General features: G+C 40.5%; 1 protein-coding gene across 5 annotated transcripts in view; it reads left to right on the forward strand.

The window, feature by feature from the left end:
- NOX4 (NADPH oxidase 4) overlaps positions 1-27078 on the forward strand; it is a 120730-nt gene that overhangs the window by 22113 nt on the left and 71539 nt on the right. For 4 of the 5 annotated variants that reach the window (XM_075050119.1, XM_075050117.1, XM_075050120.1 and 1 more), the window contains 5 exons: positions 895-975; positions 5409-5637; positions 7690-7854; positions 8003-8065; positions 25335-25395. In XM_075050119.1, coding sequence (XP_074906220.1) covers positions 895-975; positions 5409-5637; positions 7690-7854; positions 8003-8065; positions 25335-25395 — 599 coding nt within the window. The remainder of the gene's footprint in view (positions 1-894; positions 976-5408; positions 5638-7689; positions 7855-8002; positions 8066-25334; positions 25396-27078) is intronic. The other variant, XM_075050118.1, reaches the window with a different exon arrangement.

A 27078-nucleotide genomic window follows, 5' to 3' on the forward strand; every position in this document is an offset into this window, starting at 1 on the left:
AAGGGACTCTCCTACCATGCTGTGTAGTGTGAAAGGTGTGTTTGTGTGCTATGAAGTAGAGTATTTTCTTAACCATTTGGTTGTTGTTGTGGTTTGGCGAGTATTTTCCTCAAGAAAAAACAAACAAGCTTAACAGAAAACAGTTCCAGATGGGTATTTTCTTTGGTCTTGGTTCTTTTTACATTACCTAACAAATCACTGATGAAAGGAAGTCCTCTTTCCCCTTCACCTCTCCTGATCCTCACAGTGGTAATGTTCTTCTTGTTCCTCTCGAGACCATCAGTCCTAGAGCCCCACCGTATGTGGCTTCCTGCCCTGAAAATTCTCCTACCTGTCCTCTTGTTGCCTCTTTGCTCTAGTTCCCTTTCCTCCTGTATCTCCTTCCACTTCATAACCTCACAAGTTTCTTTTACCTTTCCCAGCAGCTCTTCTGCTGCTGTCTACACTACCTGTTTGTATGTTGTACCAGTAGTGACACTTTAAACACCACAGCCCTGTACTGGGGCAGGGAGGACGCAAGGAGGCACTTGCAGTAAAGAGGTTGAGTTTTGAGCCTGGCATCGGAAGAACTATTCTAGCTAAAGGATCTGACAGGGACTAAGTAGGACCTATGAAAGCAGTGAAGTCTCCTAATTTAGGAATAGTTCTTCAGCTGGCTCTGTACTTCTTTGTCCTTCATCTCTCTCTCAGCTTTTTACTTCGTGCCAGCCACCTGTTCTTCTCAACACTTAATTGCTTGCAAGTACAGTGGGCCTGTAGGAATACATACCGGGCTTTGACTATTCTACATGACTACGTGGTGTATAATGATGTCCTGTGTGCACAGATCTGCTTTTCATTAGCAGTGATTCCATCTGAGTGAAACAGCATTGAACCATGGTTTATTCTTTTCAGGGTTTCAAACTATGACGTCTTCTGGTACACACACAACCTTTTCTTTGTCTTCTATATGCTGCTGATGCTGCATGTTTCTGGGTAAGTAAATGGAAAACACTGTCCCTTTTCCTGAAGCACAACCAGAAAGAGCAGTTCCCTTGATTGCTGCTTTTCCTGAGCTCGCTTGTGGACAGTGGGCCAACTTCTTGACAAGATGCTATCCTCTTCAGTTTTTCAACAAGTGTTTGTTTAAATAAAGTTCAGGCTGCAGCTTGGAGAATTTTGTGTTACAGCCAGCTAGCACAAACTTCTTCACTTTCAAGTTTATTCCTTGTCCATTTTACCAGTTTCTAGTGGGAAATGAAGAAAACGTTTCTTTTCTGCCCCCTCTTACCTGGCTGCTGAGAGGAGAATGTGAAGCAAAGTTGGTCATCCCTTTCTCTTTCCTCTCTACCTTCCATTTTGACTCCTAAGGAGAGGGAAGGAACGGCCTCTCCCTAATTATCTCTTTCTTATTGCTATGATACAAAATTTACTAGTTTTTCTTCTTGTTTTCACAAACATCAGAGCAGTGTTCATGTGCCATGAAGCTGATGGCTAGGTCTGTATCGGGCACAAAGAAGTCCAGCTTTACCGCAAGGTAAAGCAGCTTCCACAGGTTATACTGTGTGAAAATCTGGTCCATTAACATCTCTGAAGCTTCCTTTGTGGATGTAGGTGCGGAGATTGGTATAGGGAGGGGAAGGTGTATTTGAACAAGGTTTATTTCTTCATGTCATCAAAGATCTACTGAAACACAGGGTGCTGGAATGTCTGTGTGACACTGAGCACCGCTGCTTAAAGTAAACAGTGAAAGGTAATTAGGCCTAGCAAGATCACGGTAGGAATATGTTGTTGAACAAAATAAACGCAGCTTGAGATCTGGTGAATTGAAATAATGAGTTCAAAGCAATTGAAACTCCTGGACACAATTCTAGTTTTCTGTGTTTTGTTTTGTTTTGTTTTTCTGTGGCATAGCTCTTGTTCATGGCTGGGGAAGATGGATCTAACCTGTTCTCTCCATCCTGGGGCAGGGTGAACTTTTGCTAAATTATTCTAGTTTGTCTAACTTCTTGAAAACATCTGGTGACTGAGATCCTCCAGCCTCCATAGACACTCTGTTGCAGTGATTGCCTTTGGAGTATTTTTCATGTCTGGTTTAATTCATCTTCTTCACTGTATTATCCTTTGCCCATTGTATTCCTAAACATGTTGCCACTTCATGAAGGAAGAAGTCTAGTTGGAGAAGTTTGCGAACCAAGGCTGCAGTAATACACGAAGCATTAAACAGGCATCTTCTTGTACACAGCCTCCTTAGTATTGAATTGGAAAGTCGTTCAGTGCAAATCTGAAAGAACTGAGTGTCAGTGAAAAGTGGGAGAAGAATGAGTCATGAAGAGTGGGAGTCAGTTCAAGTTTAAGATGCCTAAATGTAGGTCTCTACATGTTTTCTAAGTGTCTTTTTCCCATTATAGTCTAATAAGTTCTAATAAATACAGTGAGTGGAGCCTGAAGGATGCTTCAACTAACCTGCTACTACAAAGACCTACATTCAAGTGAGCTGGATTGATTTCTGGGCTCCATTCATGATAGTGATTAGAAGATCTCTTCTGAGAATAAAGCTTAGACACCCACGCTTAGGTGCCCAGATGACTCCTGCAGGGCATGTCTTAGAGATTTGCAGACGCATGGCCAGTTACTCTACAGAGCAAGGCATCTCCTGGGGCTGAACTGTGCAGGCAGATGGGGTGAGGATTTACCTGTCCTGGGAGTCTTTCCTTTCAAGTATTTCCATAGTATTCCTGGATTCTTGTTTTGTTTCAAACTACTATGGGTATGTTCTTATAGTATCCTCTTCTTCAGAGTAGCCAAGCACTTCTCAGCAGCATGTATAAAATGATATGATTCATCTATCATGTTATTGGTTTGTTCTTTCATCCCTACCCTAAGGGAGAGGACAATCTTTCAGGGAATTATCCTTAAAGACTTTCGTTGCTCTTGTACTTCTTGCAATGTGACTTTGAAATATTTTGGTGGCTTAAGGCTTGGTGCATATCTACATTAATTTATCTATATTTTAAGCTGGTAATAGCAACAACAAAAATAGTTTATGTAAAATAGAAGCTTGATGTTTCTAGTACCAATGTAAGGAGCTATAAAACATACAAAACATTTGGGCCCATATCCTCAGCTGATCCAAATTTGGTATTGCTGTGGAGTTAAATGGGTTATGCTGGTCCATAGGAGCTGAGAATAAGGCCTTTGTGCTGTCACTAGAGTTATTCAAGGATTTATCTTCCAAAGGGTGAAAATTCTTAAGATTCCACCCACACATTGACCTTTAGCAGACCCCTCAAGCAACTCACCTTGAGCTGAGCAGCAAAAGATGGATGAGAAGATAGGAGCAGTGCAATTCCACTTAGAACCATTAACCTCTAGCTTATCACCATAAAAATCTCAAGAAATAGGGATATGTATTTTCCAGCTCTAGACAGAAGTGAATTTTGTCTCTGTTTTGGGGATGGAAAATTGGGGCAGAGGTTGATGTATGCCCATGCAAATCCTGCATGCTGTGTTGCTCAGCCTGTAGGACACTTTCACATGACTTACCCTTTTTGTCTCTCCCATTTTTGTTTGCTAAAGATGTCTGTCTTCTACCTACTGACATCCACACTGAGTTTTTCTGTATTGGGGTGTTGCACCAAATAAATATATGAGGATATATCTTAGGCTCCTTAAGAGTTGTGCAGAACTCAACCTTTCTGGGAACTGATTTTGGGAGTGTAAGACACCTTGCCTTTCCTTGTCAGCTTCAGAAATGAGAGTCATTGCAGCTGCTGTTAACAGGCAGCTTTGTCATCCCAGTTTGCCACTTAGCATGTTTGTAATAGTTTAAACAAACTAGAGATCACTGGAGGGGATGCTCTTGTTTGTGGTTCAGCTATTCATGTCTCAAGGAAAACCTGGAATCCTCTTTTGGGATGCTCTGAGAACAGGGAAGCTGTGGGAGCAGCTGGCAGGCATGCACACAAGGTTGACTGGAAAAAATATTGCATGTGCTGTGACTTCTAGCTAAATCTGTGAGGTACCATAATATTTACGGAGGAGGAAACTAGCATAATGCTAGGGGTATCTGTCACTTTGTAAATATGTGATGACCAACAGTGATGCCAGGTGCAAGCGATAGGCATGATTGGGCAATAAAGACAGACAGAAGCACAGGTGTAGGTGCACGGACACTTCCCAAGTGATTCTCCCAGGGTCAGATGTGGAGTTTAGAGTGAGCAGGTTTAACTTCCAAGCTGTACATTATTCACTGGACCATGTGGGAAGCTTGTTACTAGCTGTCAGGACTGCATTTCAGTAGGGAAGATTGCCAGTAGCCTGTCAAAGCCCATTTAAGTTGGGAATATTACAGATGTCCCACTTCTCTCTCTTCTTGTGAATTAAACTCTGTCACCGCTGCTGCCGTGTGTGTACGTTGGGGAGAAGAGGGGGAAGCATATGTCCTTAGGTTTGATTGTATACTTGAGATGAGCCTTCACCACATGGCCTGGCGCTCAGAGGGCACGTCTCACCAGACGTTGTGTCAGTGTGCCTTATTTCCCACCCAGCACCATCCTATACAGCTGTCATTTAGTCATTTGGTTTTTTAAATATTCCTTCTTGCGGCTTTACTGTCATCAAATCCAGATTTGGAGGCAAGTAGTACTTCCGAGGAATTTTATTACTAGTATTATCAATTCTTCCCCATTTTCAATGATTCATTCATGTGTTGAGAAATCCCAGAGTGTCTCAGGTTTCCACTTCTTTCTTCATAGTTTCTAGCTGCAGCTGCAAAGTTCTCACTTCATTTTACTATAAATTTAACTTTAGCGTAAAAAATGAGCACGGACCCCACAAAATAATTTGCAAGAAAGGTTCCTTGGCTATCATGCAGGACTTTCTTTTTTCCTTCTATCTATTTGTCAAGGTGATATTTAAAGGAGCAAATTATACAGTTGTGTGCAACTGTACACTAAGTAGTGGGAACTGTACTGTGTGCAACAAACACTAAGTAGTGGGAACATTCCTACAGTTTATGATTTGGCAACTTAGGCCACTTCTGCTACAGATTGCCTTAAAAAACACTGCTTGCTGACTGTAGGGAGGATGAGTGAAAACAGCCTGGGTGTGATTGAACTGGAAATGTGATTATTTAATTTTTTTTCAAGGCTCCTACAATATCTTCCCCCTTTCAAGCAGTATTAAGCTTGAGGCTGTTCAGTGGGGGAGTGCCAAGTGAGCTGGAAAAGTTAAACCTTGCCTCTAGTGACAGAGGGCTCTATTGTTGCAAAGCTTCGAACTCACTGAAGGTCCTGAAAGCAAACAGAATAAAAATTCTTACAGAAGATGAGCCTTGTGACTGCTTTCTAAAACCCTCTCCGAATCAAGATAAGTTGCTTGGTTGTGAATGTTACTTCAGTGTCTTTCCTGTTTTTATTTTCCTGTAGGGGAGTGCTCAAGTACCAGACCAACTTAGAAGAACACCCTCCTGGTTGCTTTAATCCTAACAAAACACTTCGACAGAATATGACGGTGCCAAAGGCTTTTGACCAGCCGTTTCCTGACTATACTACTGAGCCTTTCCCAGAGGACTTAGCAGTACCAGAACCCTTTGTACAAAATAACTTTATGAGAATTTGTTCCGAGGAACCCAAGTTCCAGTCACACTTCCCAGAGGTCTGTATGATCCGACGTTTCAGGTATTACAAGCCATGCCAAGCCTTTCAGTCAGCCATAACCACTAATTATTGCTTTTCCAGACCAGATGTTTTAATAATGGAAAATGTTATTAAAACCTTTTCAGACATTCAAAGATTTGGTAGAGAAAAAACAATCTGTATTAAACCTTGAACTGCATTACAGTGTGGTGCATAGAATAGGGCGGAAAAATGTCAAGAGATTGGCTGTAATGTTCTTTTTTGTGCGACATAAGAGATGTATTGGTCTTGCTATAAATATGACTTTAAATTGCAGCATAGCACTTCAGAGAAAACATTTATATAACATATTCATAAGGTCCCTTTGTAAGCATTGTGTGGCAGTAGTTAATTGAAATAATCAAACTCCATTTGTTCTCTTTTTTACCATGCGGCTGCAAGTCCTAATACTCATTTCTGGGTTGCAGTTGGTTGTGGTTTGGCTTTGTATAGCCTGTTGTTTGCAGACAGGCTTGTTTTATATGTGGCATGGGTAAATGAGTATGATGATGATGGGGATAGAAAAGCCTTTTCTTTTTCTGTTTTCCGTTTTCCTTTTGTTTCTTTATGTTTTGTGGCAGCAGCTTTTTCTTCATACAAATTTTCTCTTTTCTTTTGAGAAAAGATGAGCTGGGCTGTATTGGCAAGTAGCCTGAGGAAGCTTGAGAATAGAGAGTTTACAAATCCAAGGCCCACCATTCAAGGTGGTCCCATAACAGACCTCACAGGAGTTTCTCTTTATTATTATCATTGTTTTCTGTAGAACGCATATGCCCCTTACTAGCCACAGTGGGAACCCATTTTACCATGGAGCATGTACTCATAATAAGAAACAGTCAATTCTACACTGAAGTTGTCCAACAAAGTTCTTTGGATTTGTATTTTGTTGTGGTAATACTCCTGAATTAAAAGCATCAATGTATGTCTAGCTCCATATGACCCACAGGACATCAAACAGTCTTTTTAGGGCCTTAAGATGCCTACTATAGAGCCATTTATTGGAAAAGAAGAGCCATGGAAAGAAATGACCACACAGTGTTCTCCTGGTAGCTTGTAACATTATTTAGGCCTTCTTTGGATTTGGAAGTGTTTTATGCACTTAGCGATACCAAGTCTCAAAAAAAAAGCCTGAGGTCTTGTGAGCTACTGAAGTTTTTAAGGCCAGAGATGCTTGAGGAAATTAAATACTCTGCTAGTTGCAAGAGAATCTGATGTGTAGCTTCAGAAATTGGGAAGGGAAGATAGATGACCATCGAGGGCACTTCAGTGCCATGACTTGAATGACTGAGCAGGTGTGGAATTAGTAGTTATCTCTGCCATAAGCTGTTAGTAATTGACTCAGGATGGGATTTAGCTGAGCAGCTGCAAATGTCTCCATCTGAGGTAGTCACCCAGGGCTCCCTATATAATCAGTGCAGGGAAATGGGCATTTCCAGGGCATTGTTTGTCTAGCATACACATCTTTCACAGAGGCAAATGAATTGTGATTCAGAAGTGCCCATTTCTCTCCCTTGTCTATGATTTTACCCTAGTTTAGTATAAGCATAAATTCTATAGCACAAGAATGCTTCTTTCTTAGTTTTTTGCTTGTACCTGAGATAATTAAAAGGAGGTGATAGTCACATAATACTGCTTGTCAGACAGTGTTTTTCCATGAAGGTTTTCCATTTTTATAGTACTCTGGTCTGTTAGATTTTGAAATGTACTGTGTCATTCACTGCTGAAACCAGTTGCAATCTAACTATTTAAAACCAGAGTAACATGGTTGCAAATGAGGTCATTAGCATTTTGTTCCTGATGAGTTTTATGATTGAAATTGTTTGTGCTGGTGGATGCTGCTGCCGGTTAGACTGATTAAGCCTCCATAACGTGGTTGGGTTTCTGCACGTAGAGAGATGTGGAGGTTACTTGTGACGAAAACATTGTTCCACCATAGATGTGAAATGAGGTCCTGCAAGCACTCATGTAGTTTTGAAATTAGAAAACATAAACCGAAAAGTCCTTGAGGTAACATATTTTTGTTCTCCTGTAGACCTGGTTTTGGATTTCTGGACCTCTGTGCTTGTACTGTGTGGAAAGGCTGTACCGCTACATCCGCAGCAATAAACCAGTCACAATAACTTCAGTGATAAGCCATCCTTCCAATGTCCTTGAAGTAAGGATGATGAAAGATGACTTCAAAGCAAGGCCTGGTCAGGTGAGTTAATGTGCCCCTAAAAAATCACAGCTATTCACGTAGCATTGTCTGTAGGGATGACTTTCACTTTGTATATACTAACCCATCACTGAATATTTTGAACAAACCTTTTCTATCATTTTATTTTCTCTGGCTGATTTTGTTTCAGTATGTTATTCTACACTGTCCAAGAGTGTCCGCACTGGAAAGCCATCCATTCACCCTTACAATGGTAAGAAATATGATATTTTTCTGTAATTTCCCTTCTATTTTTATTTGGTAGGCAAATGGTCTTTATTTCCTTCAAAGTGAAAATTCCCTCCAGAAAGGCTTATGTTTCATTTATGAGGGTACCAATGAATATGAAATGGCATGATTATTATGTATGACAGTACTCAATACATATTTAATTTTCTCTACTGTTGAGAAAGTGATAATGGGAACTTTTTTCAAAGTCTTCCATAACTGAAAAACAATAATAAATAAATAAATAAAAACCATGTGATTTTGATCATTGTTTCTTAAAAGGGGTTTCAGCCATTTTTGTAGACCTTAACACAGAATGAGCACAAATTGTAATGAGTTTTCTGTCGTCTTTCCTGTTCAGTGAAAAGACATTCTTCAACTGCCTTTTCATTAAGTTTAAAAAAGAAGTTTCTGAAATAGTCTTCTGCTTTATTTTTATATTAAGAGATATATTGATGACTTAAAGTGATTTACCAGTGAAGTCATACAACATTGAGATTATTACTTAGCTCAATTGATCTAGAACGGGAATTGGACCCCTGGGGAGAAAGGCTGAAATAAAGTGAAATTGTATATAGACCTGAAATTCTTCAGGAGTGAGCAGTGCAGAGGCCTGGGAGATGCTACCAAAAAAATCACTGTACTGCATTGGCTATGTTGTTACAAAAAGCAGAGGCTAAGGTTGAATAATAGTGGCAGCCTTTTCCTTCCAAAGGGAATAAAGGCTTTAGGATTGCCTGAAATGGATATTTTTCTTCAAGAAGACTATGGAGATAAATATTCCCATTTGATTCTTTTCTTTGGACTGATAACTCATACTTTATCCCCACTGAATTGTACCTAGCGCTATGGAACAGCCGAGATGTTTTTCTGTTACCTGAAACTCAGAGAGCACAACCAGGTCCTGTCCACTTCCAGTTCATTGGTTTTGTGGGGTGTTTTGTTTTGTTTTGTTTTTTTAAATTTATTTATCTATATACTGAGCCAGGAGGCAAGTACTGTCACAGGGGAACCCACACTAAATTCTGCCCAAAATAAATTTTGTGCTGTAAATCTGGGAGTGAATCTCACTTAAGGGAAGCTACCTCAGTATAAGTTGGGGAAGCAGTATTGGCACTTGCGTAGCCTGATTTTTGCCAGGTTTTCCTGGCTATTCACTTTACCAGTAGAAAGCAGGGGTGTGTGTTATTTATCTGTTGTTAACTCCAGCAGGCAATTTTTATGGCTTTCCTCTGTGTAGTGCAGGAAGATAACTAGATAAGTAATGCTGAAAAATGATGTGTATTGGGTATGATGGAATGGTAGCTGGTTTTTTGTGCAGAAAGATTCATTCAGTATTTATTTATATATTTTATTCACTTAGTGATCAGAAGGTAAATTTAAAGAGCTTAGTGTAAGTCTCAGATTGCTCTTTACACTCATTTGGCCCTAGCATAGCTAGATTTAATAAAGTTAGACCTGTTCTATACCAGTGGACACATCTTATTTAAACATTAATCCCAAAACATCATGTTCTTAATTTCTGACTGTCCATCTCAGTGGAAATTAAAATAATGGTGGTAATTTGATCATTAGTAGTAATTGCACAGTTTGGAAAGTATGGGACTCTTAAAAAGATTTACTCTTTTTATATTAGGACACTACTAAAACAATGGATCATGTGGTTCTAATTTCCAGAAGTAATGTCATCAGAGATTATTAGGCCTGGTTCAGTAGTCTTTTCTCTGGCAAAAATTCTTACTTGTTACTGTCCTGGTTTCAGCCGGGATGGAGTTAACTGTCTTCCTAGTAGCTGGTACAGTGCTATGTTTTGAGTTCAGTATGTGAAGAATGTTGATAACATTGATGTTTTCAGTTGTTGCTCAGTAGTGTTTAGACTATAGTCAAGGATTTTCAGCTTCTCATGCCCAGCCAGGGCACCTGACCCAAACTGGCCAACGGTGTATTCCATACCATGTGACATCCCATCTAGTTTAGGAACTGGGAAGGGGGGGGAGGCAGTTTTTTTTTTTGGCCGCTCGGGGACTGGCTGGGTGTCGGTCGGCGGGTGGTGAGCAATTGCCCTGTGCATCATTTGTACATTTCAATCCTTTTATTACTTACTGTTGTCATTTTATTAGTGTTATCATTATCATTATTAGTTTCTTCTTTTCTGTTCTATTAAACCGTTCTTATCTCAACCCAGGAGTTTTACTTCTTTTCCTGATTTTCTCCCCCATCCCACTGGATGGGGGGGAAGTGAGTGAGCGGCTGCGTGGTGCTTAGTTGCTGGCTGGGGTTAAACCACGACAGTTATGATGAGAGGTTTTATTGGAAGAGAGTCTGCTGACATGGACCTACTGGGTTAGATCATAGGATGAAGTTGAATAGGATGTTTTGCTGAAGTCTGATTCTTTGCATGAGTTGAGGATTTCATCCAATATTTAAAATGGCATACTGTAATACTGCATGTTATGAAAAATTATTTTTGCACGAAAGCTTCTAGATCTAGGAGCTATGGAAAACAGATCTCTTTTTGTGAGGCTGAGTTTTCTTAGTGAATATAAATAACTCATTTATATTCAGATAATGTACAGTATATTTCCGATACATAAGTCCAGTTGATAAATTACAGTTTGTGTAATTTTTACAGTCATGTATTAAATATGTAACATCAGAACTAGCAATTTCCACTCATGCACAATGCATTATATTTTAAGTATGTAATACTAGACCAGGCAATTCCTGTTCATGCTCAGTGCTTTGCACTTTAAAGTACAGTGATATCGTTCAGCATAACAGCATATCCTTCAAGATCACATACATATTTTAACTATTACAAGATATGAAGCTGCCACTGAGTTACTGAGCTTCGTTTTTATTGCCACAAACGTATTTCAGTAGAACATCAACTATGCTGGAGAAATGCTCTTATTGGGTAAATGGCTGTTTTACAACATAATGAGGATTTGAAATGTCTAGGTTTATGACAGTCTTTTTCCCCAGCCTAAACAAGGGACAATCACTTCCACTTGTCTTTCTAGGTCATAGAATATGCCTTGGGCTGCTGTCCTGCTTAAAAAGCTTTTTTATTGTTGTTTAATATGATGCCATGCATGGGACTGTGCTTATAGAGTGCGTAGGCAATAGTTTAACTCAGTATTTTTTCTGCTCCCATCTGACCTACTTGTAGTTACCAAGCAAGCTGGAACACTACTACGGCTTCTTTTCTTGGGTGATGATAACCCCGGGGTTATTTTTCAAGGCTGGTGTAGGAGCGTGGGACTTGGAGCCACGGCAAGAGCAGCACAAGGGGCGCGTGGGGCTTCAGGTACTGGAAGCGCAGTGCAGCGATGACTGCAGCAGAGCTAGGGCGAAGACTGCAGCCGTCTTCCTGGTGCTGTTGTCCTGCTTAGAATCATAGAATAGTTTGGATCAGAAGGTCAGCTAGTCCAACCCCCCTGCAATGAGCAGGGACATCTTCAACCAGACCAGGTTCCTCAAAGCCCCGTCCAACCTGACCTTGGATGTTTCCAGGGATGGAGCATCTACCACCTCTCTGGGCAACCTGTGCCAGTGTTTCACCACCTTCATTGTAAAAGATTTCTTCCTTATATCTATCCTTATATCCAAATCCGCTTTTAGTTTAAAACCCATGTCCTATTGCAACAGGCCCTACAAAAAAGTCTGTCCCCAGGCTCTATGTGATGTCCTGTCTAAGCTGATGAAACATCTCACTGTGCCTGGAGTATGCTTAAGAGGCAAGAAGTGACCAGTTCTGGCATATCTTTTTACTCTAAGTGAGGACTAAAGTGGAAAGGAAGGGGTGAGTCAGCGAGAAGAAGTCATGCAGATATTTTAATGGTCCCTTCCCTTTTCGAGGTTGTGTAATATTTACAGTTTAGCTCAGTTTCTTACATAATGCCGGGGTGGAGGAAAACACTGGGAGGCTGTGTAAAGGGCCTGAACCCCCTCCCATTGCACTCTGGCAAAGCTCCCACATGTTTCACTTGGAGCCAGAGGGAGCGCTGAATCGTAACCAAATGAACATAAAGAGGTAGGCATTGTTCAGAAATGTGTGCAGTGGTGTTTATTTTCTTTTCCTGTTTGTCAATTGAAAGCATTATTCCCCCTGCTGAGGGAAGGAATGAGGAGAATTCATTGGTGCAAAAGGCACGTGAGAATTTGAAGAAACAAAATCCATGTTGCTGTGAACTCAGAGCTGCCAGTTTGGCTTCTTTGCTAACCTGTGACCTGGCTCTGTCATCAAAGGTTCCATGTCACAGAATCACAGAATGGTTGAGATTGAAAGGGACCTCTGGAGATCCTCCTCTCCAACCCTCCTGCTCAAGCAGGGCCACCTTGAGCCAGTAGCCCAGGACTATATCCAGATGGCTTTTGGATATCTCCAAGGATGGGGACTCCACAACCTCCCTGGGCAACCTCTTTCAGTGCTCGGTCACCCTCACAGTAAAAAAGTGTTTCCTCATGTTCAGAGGGAACCTCCCGTGTTTCAGTTTGTGCCCACTGCCTCTAGTCTTGCCACTGGGCACTACTGAGAAGAGCCTGGCTCCGTCTTCTTTGCACCCTCCCTGCAGGTATTTATAGACATTGATAAGGTCCCCTTGAGCCTTCTCTCCTCCGGGCTGAACAGTCCCAGCTCTCTCAGCCTTTCCTCATAGGAGACATGTTCCAGACCCTTCATCATCTTCATGGCCCCTGGTTGGGGTCTCCCCGGTGTGTTCATGTCTCTCTTGGAGTGGGGAGCCCAGAACTGGACACAGTACTCCCAAGTGTGGCCTCCCCAGTGCTGAGTAAAGAGGAAGGATCACCTCCCGTGACCTGCTGGCAGTGTTGCTTTTACACCCTGAAGTTCAGGCACTCGGAGATCTCAATTTTCTCTCATGATTGATGTGGAAGGTGACATTTTTTAACTCCATTTTTGAAGTGTGCTTCCACTGGTTTTTATTCACTAGTGACTTGGTATTCACTACTGTGACTCCTTGACTTTGTTATACATTGGAGAGGCTGGGAGTGGTAGTGAAGGGATGGATGACCCAACGTCTGGGATTCCTGCAAGTGACCTGCTGGACGGTTCTAGGTAATTCATAGTGGGCTACTCACTTCATATTGTCTTCATCGCTCCATTGTCTTTGATTTCACTTCAACAAGATGCTTTCTTTTTAACATGTTTTTCCGTGCTTCTTTCACCGGTTTCTATACACAACTGTACACAACTGTTACTATGCTGTTTAAAACAGTGTGAGTAACATTTTCAGTCCTGTACACCCTTCAGTCCTGTATGTCCAATTTACGTATTTTAGATAGGACATCATTGCATCTTACAATTGAACCTGAGCAGAATGTAGTCAGCTCCAAGATATTTTGAACTGTAGTGGGGAGAAACATTTTCTGTAAATAAATACTTTAATTGAGGGTTTGTAAAGGGACAGATGATTTTTGTGTGTTTCCACTTGATGAACACTTTTTTAAAGAGATTTGTCTTTCAGACCAAGTGCACAATACAGTCTGGAGATCAGACCATCCAAAGAAATGTCAGAAATCTTCTCTTTAGTGCTCTGCTTCCTGAGACTGACATTTCTTTACACTTTTGTGGACGATAGTGTGGAACTCATGGAACTGTGGAATACAGTTTAAATGTCATTGTCTATAACAATCTTTAAAGCCCTTGGAAAAGAAAACAAGCATCAGCAATAGTACGAATTTCTGGTGGTAAGGGTGGTCCTTTATTACAGTTCATATATCCAAAACATTACTTCTGCTCTTTAGCATACAAAGCCTCACCTCTTATCAAAACTAAGAAAAAAAAATTAGTTTATGGATATTCTTCCATCTTTTTTTTTTTTTCCTTTTTGGAAAGTGTTTTTTTCCCTGACTTCATTTTGGTTACTCTTCGTTTTAACCTGTATGAACAAGAAGAGACTAAGGCTTGCTGTTTACGGTAGCATTGGTTTTCTTTCCACCTCCATCTTACATTTTTCACTTTGTATTGAGTTCCCTCTCTTCCAGACACTTAACCACACTACTGATTATTTGCAGCAGCATGAAACCATAGTACTGACCATTTATGGCTGCTCGCTTCCTTTTTTTGCTAATGAATGACTTCAGAAGTAGCTTCCCATTTAGAATATAAGTTAGTGTCTTAGCAGAAAAAGTGACTTCTATGTTTTTGGAATTTCTTGCATTGGCATGCAGTGATTGGCAGTAAGCCTCATGGAAATAGCCTTGTGTTTTGCAGATGTTAAGTGCTTCAGAAGATGTTCTGGGTTCTTTCATGTGGTCTCTGCTGAATCTACTACAGAGTCAATGCAAGCCACAAACTCTCACAAGCTGCAGTTTAGACATCTTGGCTACCAAAAAAGACTGGTGTCTACTCCCAGCACCTCATAAAGCTTGGTAACCTTGTTGTTTCGGTAGTGTTGATTTGCTTGTGGCAAAAGAAGGTAGGAAACAGTTACATCACTTCATGTGGAACTTAGAGGAGCCAAACTTAGATCTGCTGAATCACATTATTGTATTGACTAGAGAAGGTGCTACAGTTAGTCCCTGGGAATCCCCCCTTGGATGCTGTGGGTGCTGGAGAGGAGGGAGTCTTTAGGAGTTTCTGAGAACTGAATTCTGCACTCTGTAGTTCCTGTCTAGTGATTTCAGTGACCTGAGCACAATTCCTTTCTTCACTGAAGTCACTCAGGCAAATAATCCATATTGAATTTCTCTGAGATTCAGGACATCATTTTGTTGGAAGTGGTGAAACAATAAATCTTAGCCCGCTAAGCTCAGGCTCTTCAGGCAGAGAAAAAGCATTGCCTGGTTTGTATAGATCAACCTTCCACTGACTGATTTGACATAGAAATTTCATTCCTTTCTCCATCGTTCCTCCTGACCCAGCACCATTGGTAGGATGCCCCCGCCCATCCTGCAGTTCCCCTTTAAGCATCCAGAATCCCTTTTGGAATCAATTAAAAAGCCACCTATTATTAAGATAAAAGGCTTAACATGAAGATGTTAATCTACATTGTAAGAAGTCGACTGTCTATGTAGTAAAAGTACCACCTATTCTGCTCCTGTGAACAATGCAACCTTAAATATCTTGGATAAATGTCCTTGTACTTACATCTATAAAGCTGTCCAGGACCTCATTTGTCATTCCAGGAGATCTATATCCTGAGCTTGATGTCTGTTGTCTTTTCAGATTAATACTGTTTTAGCATTGAAGTCATCCGTCGGCGACTTTTTTTTAACACATACATGCATCCCAAGATACTCTTGTTGATACTCAGACAAAGATAACTTGCATAAACTCCTGTTGAGCTTTCTCTGCCTCTCTAAGACGTACACTGCATATCCACTGATTAGTAGCTTTGTGAGATAGAGTTAATAGAGGCAGATGTCATGGAAGTGGCACATATAAAGCAAAAAAATAAAACCAAAACAAAGAACCCAAAGCAAAGACCCCAGCCTTCAGACTCCAGGACTTTATGAAATATCTGCTTTATATTACGTGAGTGGCTGCTTCTTCAGATCCTCCAGAGAATTTTGGCTCTTCATTCAGTATCTAGATCCTAGTTCTGGTAGTAGGTAAGCAGAGACCAACTACCTGTAACAGGTAGTTTGAAACTGTCTTTGAAACTAGAAGTTTTCTCCTGTGTTATAATGTGTTCTGACCTCCCCTACTTCAAGTACTGCATAAGAAATCTGGTTTTAAATCCCATTGAAGTATAAGTTGGAAGAGTCTGGTAATAAAAAGCTCCAAGAAGTTCTGCCCTTTTGCTGGTTCGCCATTTTTTTGCACAGATGGTTAATTTGAAGCAGATCATATCAGGAGGATTTGTGACGTCTTTCTTCCTGTCCTTCCACACAGAGTTCTGTATGACTAAGAAGAGAAAGTCTAGAGGGAGTTGAATTCTCTGCTCATATACATAGATGGTCAAATCCTTGCTATGTCATTTACGGCATGTAGCAAGTTAGGAGGCCAGTCTGTGTGTGATTTTTAATAAATCAAAGCTGAGTTTTGAGGTGGGGAGAGGACAAGTTTGCATACGCAAATACTCAGATCCACAGACAAGATCCAAATATATATTACTGAAGAAGAATACTTGACTGATTAGTATCCAAATTAAAATTCTATAAAGTAATAATTGCTTAACCCCAGGCAGAGAAACACTTAAGTCCATTAATCATCTCAGAGTAGGTAGAAGAATTATCTGAAAGAGGTTTCTGGATGTACATGAGTAATTATAATACTGTACCTAAATGTCTCAGAGCTGTTACTTATTCATACATTTTCTACCTTTAAGGTTTTTGGTTTGGTTTGGTTTGATTTTTTGTAGATTGAGTTCTCCTTGTTACCTCCACACCTCTTAAGTCCATTTGGTATCTGGATTTAGGCATGATGGGATTACAAGATGATGACCCTCATCTGTACATTTACATTTTTGGGCTTGATGCCTTGTCAGAAAGCTCTCAGCAAATAATACATGAGTATAAACAATGTCACAAGTAACACATTTGGTTTTGTAAGAGAAAACCAGTGTTTTGTGGAACCAAGGTTGTCTTTATCCCTGGATAATCCAGAGTTCATTTAAAGTCAATAAAAGTATTAACAGTTTGGCAGTGAAGTTTTAGCTCTAAGCTTCTTTTAAGCAAGAAATTTTGTACTGCGCAAGAAGCAAAACCAGAGATGATGGAGAAGCACATGTCCTGTACTGTAAACTTGAGAAATAAACTATCCACAACAGGAAAAGCCTAGGGGCCAAATTCTGAAATACTTCATAAAAAAAAAAAGAGAATTTATTGGAAGTTTCCCTGAGTAAAAAGTATGTAAGGACATCAAGAGCTAAGTTCATACTGACAGATAAATACAATAAAAACAAAATCTCACATGATGACATTCTAATAAGATTTGTTAAATATTTTGTGCAAATGGTTATGAAACTTGTCTTTCTGAGATGATTTACAGAGCATTTAGGGAAATGCAGATATTGTGAAGTATCTTGCTGGCAAACTAAAGAAATCCCTAGAGCTTGTCTGCTTGTCATAGAAGTAGTAGAAAATCTAGCAGCTGTTTGACAAAAAATTTAAGTAAAACAAAAATAAAATAGATTAATATTTCAGATGCCTTTAGTACTTCCTTAGACTTGTTTGTTTGGTTTGGTTTTGGGCTTAATAGTTTTGGGATCTGTATAAAAACCCTAAGTAAACCTTCACTTTCATTTAAACTTATAAATCTGACTCTTTTGAGTCAAGGGAGCACAGAAATTATTACATTCAAGTTCACTAAATCCTGAGTCCTCCTTCAGCAGATACTTTAATCCAAAGGTGTCAGATCCCTCTCATAAGTAGTTTTTTTCTGATACTATGAAAGTAAATTTACAATATATAACAAGCATCTACTGACTTCAGCAGAGAAGTGTGTTTTCTCCCATCAGAGGTAATGCTTCTAGGTTACCTGCAAAGTCGGGTCAAAGAAAGGTCTAGGAAGTGCAAGAGAACGTCAAAATGAAAAAAAACCAAGCACAACTTTTAAGCATAAATACAGTTAACATGTGGACAAAGTATTAGAGGAGATGAAGTGCCCTGCCTCTTGCTGTCCTAAAATTAAGACCAGCTGACTGGCTGGGATCTGTGTTTTAGGCTGGCAAAATACTGTGTGTGCTGGTAGGGTAGTTTGGAGAGACACAGCATTCCTCAAGGTGTTGGTGATCCGACTGGAATACCTACCGATGCTTTGATGGTTCTTTCCATGAGTGCCTCACACCACTGGGAGCCAGTTAGCGCAAGTCTGGAGGTGCCCTATGGTTTCTGCTCAGGGATGATGGAGAAGGAACGTTTTGTGCCGTTCAGTTTTCCCTGTTGGTGCATTTGTCAGCTCAGCACAGTGTTGCTTGGCAATGTGTCCGCATACCCTTGGAGGACTTGGAGAGGCAGCCTTGGGCAGAAACGTTGCTCTACTGCTTTTCACTCCTTCAGGGACAAAGGCTTGAATCCTGAGCATCCCATAAGGAAGTGGTTTGTTTTTTCCCCTAGCTAGCAACTTGAAATGCATAAATTATATGGGCTGAATATTGCTAGGATTGAAACATTTTTACTATATTATAGGGAGTTGGACTTGATGATCCTTATGGGTTCCTTTCAACTTGTGCATTGTATGATTTGTGATCCTGTGAAATGTAATGTGTCTTCTGGGGTGAAAGGGTAGTCAGCAAGTTTTTTACCGAGATTGAACTGCAGAGGTAAAGAAATACTGACTAGTCTGTAGAAGTGTATCTTTGTAGTGCATCTGTAGCAGCAACAGAGTAGCAGTTGGGCTATTACAGACTTACTAGAAAACAAATAAAATAATTTCATATTATTTTTCAACAATGTATGTATTTTATGCAACTATTGGTCTATTTACAATCCTAATCTATTACGGTAAAGATCTGTGTTTTCTTGTGGTGCAAGAGTGAAATCAAGGAACAAATGCTCACAGATTGAGACCTAAAAAAAAAAAAAGATTGTTGAGGGTAATTTAACAACTGAGACTGCAGGGAGTAAAGTAGCAAATGCTGAACTACAGATTCACAGGAATTAGTGGGTGTGGGTTTGTGGTTTATGTTACAGACGAAGTTAGACCCCAGATGACCAGAACAGTCCTTCTTGGCACTGCAGCTGACCAGTGATGCATCTTGAGCATCCCACAGTGTTATGGTGTGTTTTTTCCACTAGCTACACTGCAGGTGTTTGGGGTTGTACCACAAGGAGTATAAGGGAATGGAAAGTGAAAGGGAAAATTGTTTGGGGTAAGTTTCTGCAGCTGGACTGCTTGCGAGGAGTCAGCTCTGCAATGGGAGGGCTCTGGCTGAAGCAATGAGTATTCAAGACATGGTGGTCTTGCCTTGATCATCCAGACACCCTTGACACTTAAATCATGCTCCATGGTTAGGATTTCCCCACATTCAGAGATGTTATTATGTCTGCTGATGTCTGCCAGTTAAATTAGGAGAGCTGTAAGGCCAAATCTCTAACAGGGTAAGCTCTTAGACAAAATCCGATCTATAAAGTAACACGAAACAGAAAAATAAACAGCCATTTTAGAGAAACTCCTAGCCTTTGAGGCAGAGAGGTATTTAGAAGAGTAACTCCTCAGATTAACTTTTTTTCCTGTGAAATTTGCTTCGTATGGGATTCATTAGTTAAAACAGGGGTAACCCGGTGTAACAGAGGTCACCTCCTATGAGTCAGACTGAAGTCTAGCTACTATTTTTTGGCTACCTTTATATAGCATGCCTGTGTTTGTCATCACTCCTCTTCATTTTCTGATGTCAGGATGAATCATTTTAGGAATGTTTATATCAGTTCTGTATGAAACCAGACAAGCTACAGCTTACTGAGCTTCCAAGGTTCACATTTTCTTGTCAGTTGACAAAGTTGAAAACCTTTTCTTTTTTTTTTTTCTTTTCCCCTCTACAGGAGGGAAAATAAGTTGGTTGTGTTTAGTTCTTTTTTTCCCCTCAATTCTGCCTCTTTCCCAAACATGCTAAGTCTTTAATGTGTTTTTCTTGATCTGTGTAAGGGTTCGTCTGAGTCTGGAGCAAGGATATGCTGATGAAACGGGGTTCACGGTGCAGCTGGTTTACCCTGGCAGGTGGGCAGAGGGATGGGAAAAGATCAGGGGCTCAGCAGTGTTTGCAGTCCCTGCCAGGATATCTGCAAATCCATATTAGGATCATATTGTGTCTTTTTCCCCAAAGTGAAAGCCTTCTTTGAAGGAGTTTCCCTATATTTAAACAAACTCCACAGTGAGATTTTTAGTTCCCCAAATCAGACGAAGATGAGGTTTCACTTTGTTCTTCCAGCTGTGGCATAGATATTCTTTGTAACTTTGGGCACTGTTCAGGCCACCTACTACAGCCTCAAACACAGAAGTTGGTGTTTACTGTGGTGTATCAGTTTGAGAGCAGTATCTCCACAGTAGCTTGTAAGGAGCTTTATTTGCAGAGCTACATGGGGGTACCTAACCTGGGCATCCCTTTCATCACCTTTTTTCTGATATTAGGCGTTCTGCAGTGTTATCCTGCTGTATGCATTAGTGCTTCTGAGAGAGTGCATGTAATCGTGTTCGCAATGTAAAACTGATAAATAAAATACATTTCAAGTATGTATTAATCTAGTAGTGCATTAAACATTAGTTAATTAGATTATTAAGATTGTTAAAAACTATCATCTATATTTTATCTCAGCATAGAGATAAATAGTAGAGCTACAGCTACCGGTGAGTGTAATTAATTTGGTGGCTTATAAGCATAAAATTCTCCAGGGATTGTTGCAAATTCCCTATGTGATAATTTGCATTTGTATTTCAAGTTAGCTTGAAAAAAAAGGAAAAAAAAATATGGAAAGGTGTTTTTTCATCAAGATATAGAACAATCTGTGTTCCATTAGTTTTAACTACATATAAAATACTATTCTCACTGCTTTGAATGTGAAAATACATTAAAAAAAAATAAAAAGAGGCATTGTAAACTTGGTCACATGTGATTAACAGCTCTGAGGAAATCTACCAACTTTCCAATGCTAAGAACATAGTTTGGCTCCTCTGGGGGTGTAAATCTGCACAGCTCTGTTAAATTTAACAGAATTCCTTCGGTTTTCAATTGTTTTTGGAGGATGACAAATGCTGGCAGATATTCTGATTAGTGTAGACATTCCTACCTGTGAAATCTTTCACTTATTAAAGGTATAGATAGCTTGAGGTTAGAATGAGATTAACTTAGCTTCACGTAATTACACTATCTATCTGCCAGTTAATTTGTGTACCACAGCATTTTAATCAAATGAGTGCGGCAAATGAGGTTCATTTAACTCTTCAAAATGCAGAAAGAACTACTGAAAAACTTTCAACTTGTGATCTTTTGTTTAACAACGTCTAACGTCCCCTCTCATTACAGACTATTCAAGTTAGTGATTTACCTGTTTGGAAAACATTGTTTATTTAAGGAAAAGGAAGTAAGAGAAAAGTTTTTTTTTTATTTCAAGATTGGCTAATCTTTACAATTTCCTCTTGGGCAGTGTACTGGGCAATAAGGAAAAAATAAAGGGCTGCATGCAGCTCTTGCTACAGTACAGTTAATAGTCACTGGATTTTTTCTTAGGGCTCCCAGATTAAAAGGGTCAGGGGAAATCCAAGTATTATTTGCCAAAACACATTTTAAAAACAATTTTAATTCTTTTTGTTTACAGCTGCAGACAGGACATCATGCGTTGCTGAGGCCACTTTGATATGCCTTTATTTGACCAAGGCTCATATAATTATTCTCTTGATTTCCAATTCAAGAGGCTGCTTCAGCTTGTGCTTTTCTTCATAAAGCATAAATAGATGTCAGTTTAAATGTGTGTATGAACTGACTGTAATAAGGATCTTGAAGCAGTGTTTAGCTGTGCAGTGTTTTAAAGATGAGTTATGGCAAATTAAAAGTAAAATAGGTGATCAGAGACTTAGATAAGTAAAAATGGACAAGAGCATCATAATTCACAAGATTTTTGGCACTTTCTCATAAAATCCTCGTAGAGAAGTTGATGAAATGCAGAGTAGATGAATAGGCAGGGAGGTGGGTGGAAAACTGGCTGAACTGCTGGGCTGGAAGGACTGTGATCAGTAGCATGAAGTCCAGCTGGAGGGCAGTCAGTAGTGGTGTACCTCAGGAGTCAATACGGGTTTGCAAATGCTACAAAACTGGGAAGAGTGGTTGAAACACTAGGTGGTTGTGCTTCCATTTGAGCGACCTTGAGAGGCTGGAAAAATGGGCTGACAGTAACCTCATGAAGATCATTAAAGGGAATTGCCAAATCCTGCCTCTGGTGTGGAATAACCCCAGGTACTAGTGCATGTTGTGAACTGACTGGCTGGAAAGCAGCTCAGCAGAGAATGACCAGGGAGTCCTGGTAGACACCAGGTTGACCATGAGCCAGCAATGTGGCCTTGCAGCAAGGAAGGCCAACAGCCTCCAGGGCTGTATTAGGCAGAGCATTGCCAGCAGGTCAATGGAGGTGACCCTTCTCCTCTGCTCAGCGCTGGTGAGGTATATGTGGAGCTATGTGTCCAGTTCTGGGATACCCAGTACAAGAGAGAAATGGACATATCGGAGCACAAAGGGCCATGAAGATGGTTAAGGAACTGGAGCATCTCTCATATGAGGAGAGACTGAGAGAGCTGGAACTGATGGAGGAGTGAAGAAAACAGAGCCAGACCCTTCTCAGTGGCACCCAGTGACAGGACAACACGAACTGAAATACAGGAGGCTCCATCTGAACATAAGAAAAAAACCCACTTTTTCTGTGAGGGTGGCACAGGTTGCCCAGAGAGGCTGTGGAGTCTCCATCCTTGGAGACATTGAAAGCGCAACTGGACACTCCTGGGCCACCTGCTCTCGTGTACCCTGCTGGAGCAGAAGGGTTGAAGTAGCCAGTCTCCAGAGGTGCTTTCTGGTCTCAGCTATCCTATGATTCTGTGTTTTCATGGAAAAGGTTAAATATCTGCGATGATATTTTCATTGCACTTCATTACACGTGCCCAGCGGTCTGTTAATAACATGGGAAAGTTTACCCACTTTCATGATTAAACTTCTGGAAAACTGTCTTTGAATATTTTCTTTAGCTTCTGGAATAAATTCTCTAACAGTTTGGAAAAAGCCACAATTTGGAGACTTAATTGTGTTTACGGAGATGAGAGAGGTAAAATAAGCGTTTTGTGCAGTAAAAACGTACTTTTTTAAAAGTCAAAATTACAGGTCCATAGGAAAGTCTTAAGTCGGAAGAGGCCTCTGGAGATTGTCTGGGTCAGCCTTCTGGTGCAAGGGCTGTAGATTAGGTTATCCAGGGACCTGTGAAGCTGAATTAGCAAGAGATATTACACCATTTCTCTGGCTACCTATTTCATGGTGAAGAATATTTTTCTTATATCCAGATGAAATTTTCCCTGAATCAACTTGTGCCCCTGGTCTCTTGTCCTGTCACCAAGCATGGTGCTGAAGAGAGCACCTTCATCTGCTCTACAGCTATTTTTTTAGGTATTGGAAGAGAGTGATCTCCCTGAGACTTCTCATCTGTGGGTTACACACATTCGCTTTTTGACCTCTCTTTGTATGTCAGGTTCTCCAGTCTTCTCATTGTCTTGGTGGCCCTTTGCTGGACCATCTACAATCCAGCTGTCTCTCAAACTGAGGGAAATTCACTCTGTGTAGCCTAGATGATGCTTGTGTTTCTTCTGGTAAGATTTAGCAGCACAATAAGATTTTTCCAGAACTCTTTGAGGAACTCTTATACCCAGTTATAGGTATCAAAATAGGCTTCCTAAAGTCCAAAGAGAAATAAATCTCTTTTTTATTAGATAATATTTCAAAGTAGTGCAGAAAGGAGTTAGTCAGAAGGGTAATGTAAAGGATAACAGGTTTGAACCTATTCTGGCTGGAGACAAGGGGTATTCTGCCATTAACTTTAATGGAAGGAGGGAATGATAGACAATTTTATAGAAGATGTGCTGAACCGGGACAGTGCATAGTTGGGCTAAGAAAATCACTCAACCTCCTGTGAAACACAGAGAGCCCTGGGACAGCCCAGACTGAAAAATAAACTCTGCTAAATGCTCTTATAGAAGCGCCCAGGAGAACAGATCTTTTTGCTGCCAGTATGCAACTTCCTAGCTGAGAGACCGCTTACCTACTTTTATATGGAGAATTGGTCTTGATATTTTTGTTGGCAGACATTGCAACGAGCCACAACAAATACTGGCCTTCTTGTGGGAGGTTTGTCTGCATCCCTCCCTTGATGCCATTTTTTTGAAGGCTAAGGCTTGCTGAAATAACTCTGATTAAGTTTCTGTACCAAATTTTTATAGGAAGACTTTAAAGATGGCAAGGAATTGAATATGAATCTGTCTAGTAATCAGTACTCTTCACAAGAATGCTCTTCCCCATCAGGAAAATGGAGTGACTAGCTGGGACATTGTATTCCCTGTTCTAGGTTTGCCAAGGCGTAGAGAATACCAACCTTTTATCTGTGTCTGCTGCTAAATAAGGAACTGATAGGAACCGATCCTCAGCCCTGAGACCAGCGGTTTCCCACTGCCTAACAGATTATCTTGGGAATGCTAATGGTAATGGTCCAGAACAGAGCCAAGGAGTGTCCTCACAAGCATGATGGATGATTGAGTATTTGGTGCTTGGATTCCCTACCTTTATTTATAATATAGATGTGTTCCTTGAATTTAAGCCCTCTCCTCAAAATTCATATTTGTCTGTAGCAGTAGAAAAAAAAAAAGACAGGAGTGTCTTTTGTTGGGTGTTAGATTCATAATGGAGCTTGGATCAGTCATTAACAGGTTCTAAGAAAGGCATCAAAACTCAGTAGTAATATCTTCTATCAAAAAGAAACCAGTGGTGTTGGTTTATAGAAGGAAAGTGAAGAATCTTTTCTTGAAGAATGGTTGCTTGTCCTGTTTATCATTTGGTGTACCTGCAAAAGCTGTCCGGACAGTGGATTTGAAATCTCCCTGTAGCTAACAAAGAACAAAACTGAGGGGGCTCCTTAGACTTTGACATGGCTTGACTGGAGGTTTTTAGATGCCATGGTGTGGATAAGATTGTGAATAATATCATTCCTGTGTTGATAGTCACAAGTAAGTAGCCCCAAGGTGAGGGCATAGGTGCAGAGTGAGAGAATGGTGGCTGTAAAGTGATTTTTATGATGTGCCATGCAATCTGGTCTTTTTCCTTTGCAAACTCTAAGCTCTTGTGAAATGCAGCAAATTTCAGTTTCCATTTAGAAGAAAGCATCAGTTGTGTGAGTGATCAACTTGAAAACATGTGCCCTGACATTCAAGAAACAGAAGTCTTTTAAATGCCTTGTTTTAGGAGTGATGGGGCAATTCCTGATTTTCAATGATAAGTGTCAATAGTAGAGGGAGTATTTCTGTGCTGTTGTATCCTCAGTTGGTATCATTGCTGAGTAATGCCTAGTGAAGTGGCTGTTCCAACTCACCCCCCAAGACAAGCCCATCCCAAACTCCTCTGTGACCAGAAGAAAGGGTTAAGACTGTGGGGAGACTAGCCATGCTTGGCTTCCTGAACTGTACTGATGCTAGACTTGCTTTTTAAAGGGTATGGCTGCTCAGGAATGACCTATTTACATCAGGTTCTGTCTTAACAACTGTACTTTGAATGCGTTTTGTTATTTTCTTGTTACTCAGAAGTGGTCCTTAATATATTTAATATTTTTAGTGCCCTACAGATACCAAAGCAACGTTTGGGGTCCACCTTAAAGTAGTAGGAGACTGGACAGGTATGTAGAAAAACAATTCCTTTTCAGAGACAAATACCTTTACTTGAACTGTTATCCCTTTCTGGCTTCAGTACAATTGTACCTTGATTGTGGTGTATTCTCACTAGAGATCGTTCATGCTTGTTTTCCCAAAGTTGTTTTTATTACATTCTTGATGCAACCCCTGCTTTATTCAGATGTACATTTCTTCAGGTAACAAGTTTTTCCAACTACTAACAGATCTTCTGATGGCAATGTAACGATTTTCAGCGTTCCTCCGTTTCTGCCTCTTTTTCTTATTTTTCGGTAGCCTGCTACCCCTGCGCAGTGCAGTGCCTCTCTGCGTAGTAGTGCCTGCAGAAATGCTGAAATGTGCAGCTCCCAGATAAGCGGATTTTGATGCCAGCAGTTTGGATGGCAGCCAGGTTAATTAACGCCTATGGTACACTAAGATTACAGGTTGCTTTCATGTTCTTCCATGCTCTTCCATTGCTCTTTGAATGTCCTCCAGACCAGGAGTGTAAGCCAGGATTCCCTGCAGAGGAGAATGGTAATTCGCTGCTCCCTGTGACAGTTGTATACTCAAGCGATAGTTGTCATTATTCCTTGGTGGCTGACTTTTTTCTTGCTTAGCATAGCATTTCCTTGCAAGGAAGACAAATGCGCAACACCTTCTCATTCATTTCTTATGGAGAAATGTTTTTCATGTTAGTTTGTATCAGCTTGTGTGTTTGTGGAACTGAATCAAAATGAGCTTGTCACCCTAAAAGCAATTAAACCAATTCAGGGAGAATAAGTCCGTGAATATCCGTTGAACTTGTTGGTCTGGCTGCATACTTGGCTATGGAAGTCGCTGAACCTTTAATAGGCAAAGGTTAGGAGGGCAGTGCCATATGCATGTGTGCTCCTTAATCATCCTGATGTTCTGTTCGTGCTCGAAGTATAGGGTGTGGGCCAGACAGGGGCAGATTATGGGCCTAATTAGCCTCTGGTCTGCCCCAATATGATGGCTCTTTTGTTGTTAAGCATCATTCCTACCTGGGAGAGGACAGGAGGCTGTTGGGACAAGTGGAGTGGAGAAGTGCTAACTAAATCAGTTTTCCAAAAGAAGCAACATCTTTTAAGTTTTCTGATTGCTTCTGTGGCGTGAATTGCTCTCTATTAGCATTTAAATGTTATTCTCCCAACTCAGTGTCTATATTCTCCATTGAGAGGCAGGTCTGCCTAGGTAGGACTGTATGAGATTCAGGACGCTGTCACATTACAGAGACCATTTGTTGTAGTAGTTTTGCTAAACGGGGATATCTCTCCTGGGGTCAAATGTGCTGTTGAGAAGCAGACAGTTCACCCAGCCCTTTATGCTGCATCTGTGCCATGGAGCCCTGTTCTCTCTCGGTCCCTTAAGTCCTGTGACAATTAATAGTCTCTAATCCTCTGCCTGTTTGAGGAAGGATTATTATATTTGCCACGTTCCTTATAATCTTTCTTAAGCATGCTCTAATGGCTGCTTCTGCAGACAGAATATTGGGCTGGAGAAGTTTTTATGCGACATACTGTCATTTGAGCTCTTTTCATGACCTATTCTCTCAGCCTTTATCCTATTTATTCAAATTCTCTTTTGTATCACATTTTCACATTCCTGACAGTTTATGCCTGACTCCAAAGAGAGTTAACAATTTATTTCAGAGAACTCAATTACAAGCC

Source organism: Buteo buteo, chromosome 18, assembly GCF_964188355.1.
Source record: "Buteo buteo chromosome 18, bButBut1.hap1.1, whole genome shotgun sequence".
Lineage (NCBI taxonomy): Eukaryota > Metazoa > Chordata > Aves > Accipitriformes > Accipitridae > Buteo > Buteo buteo.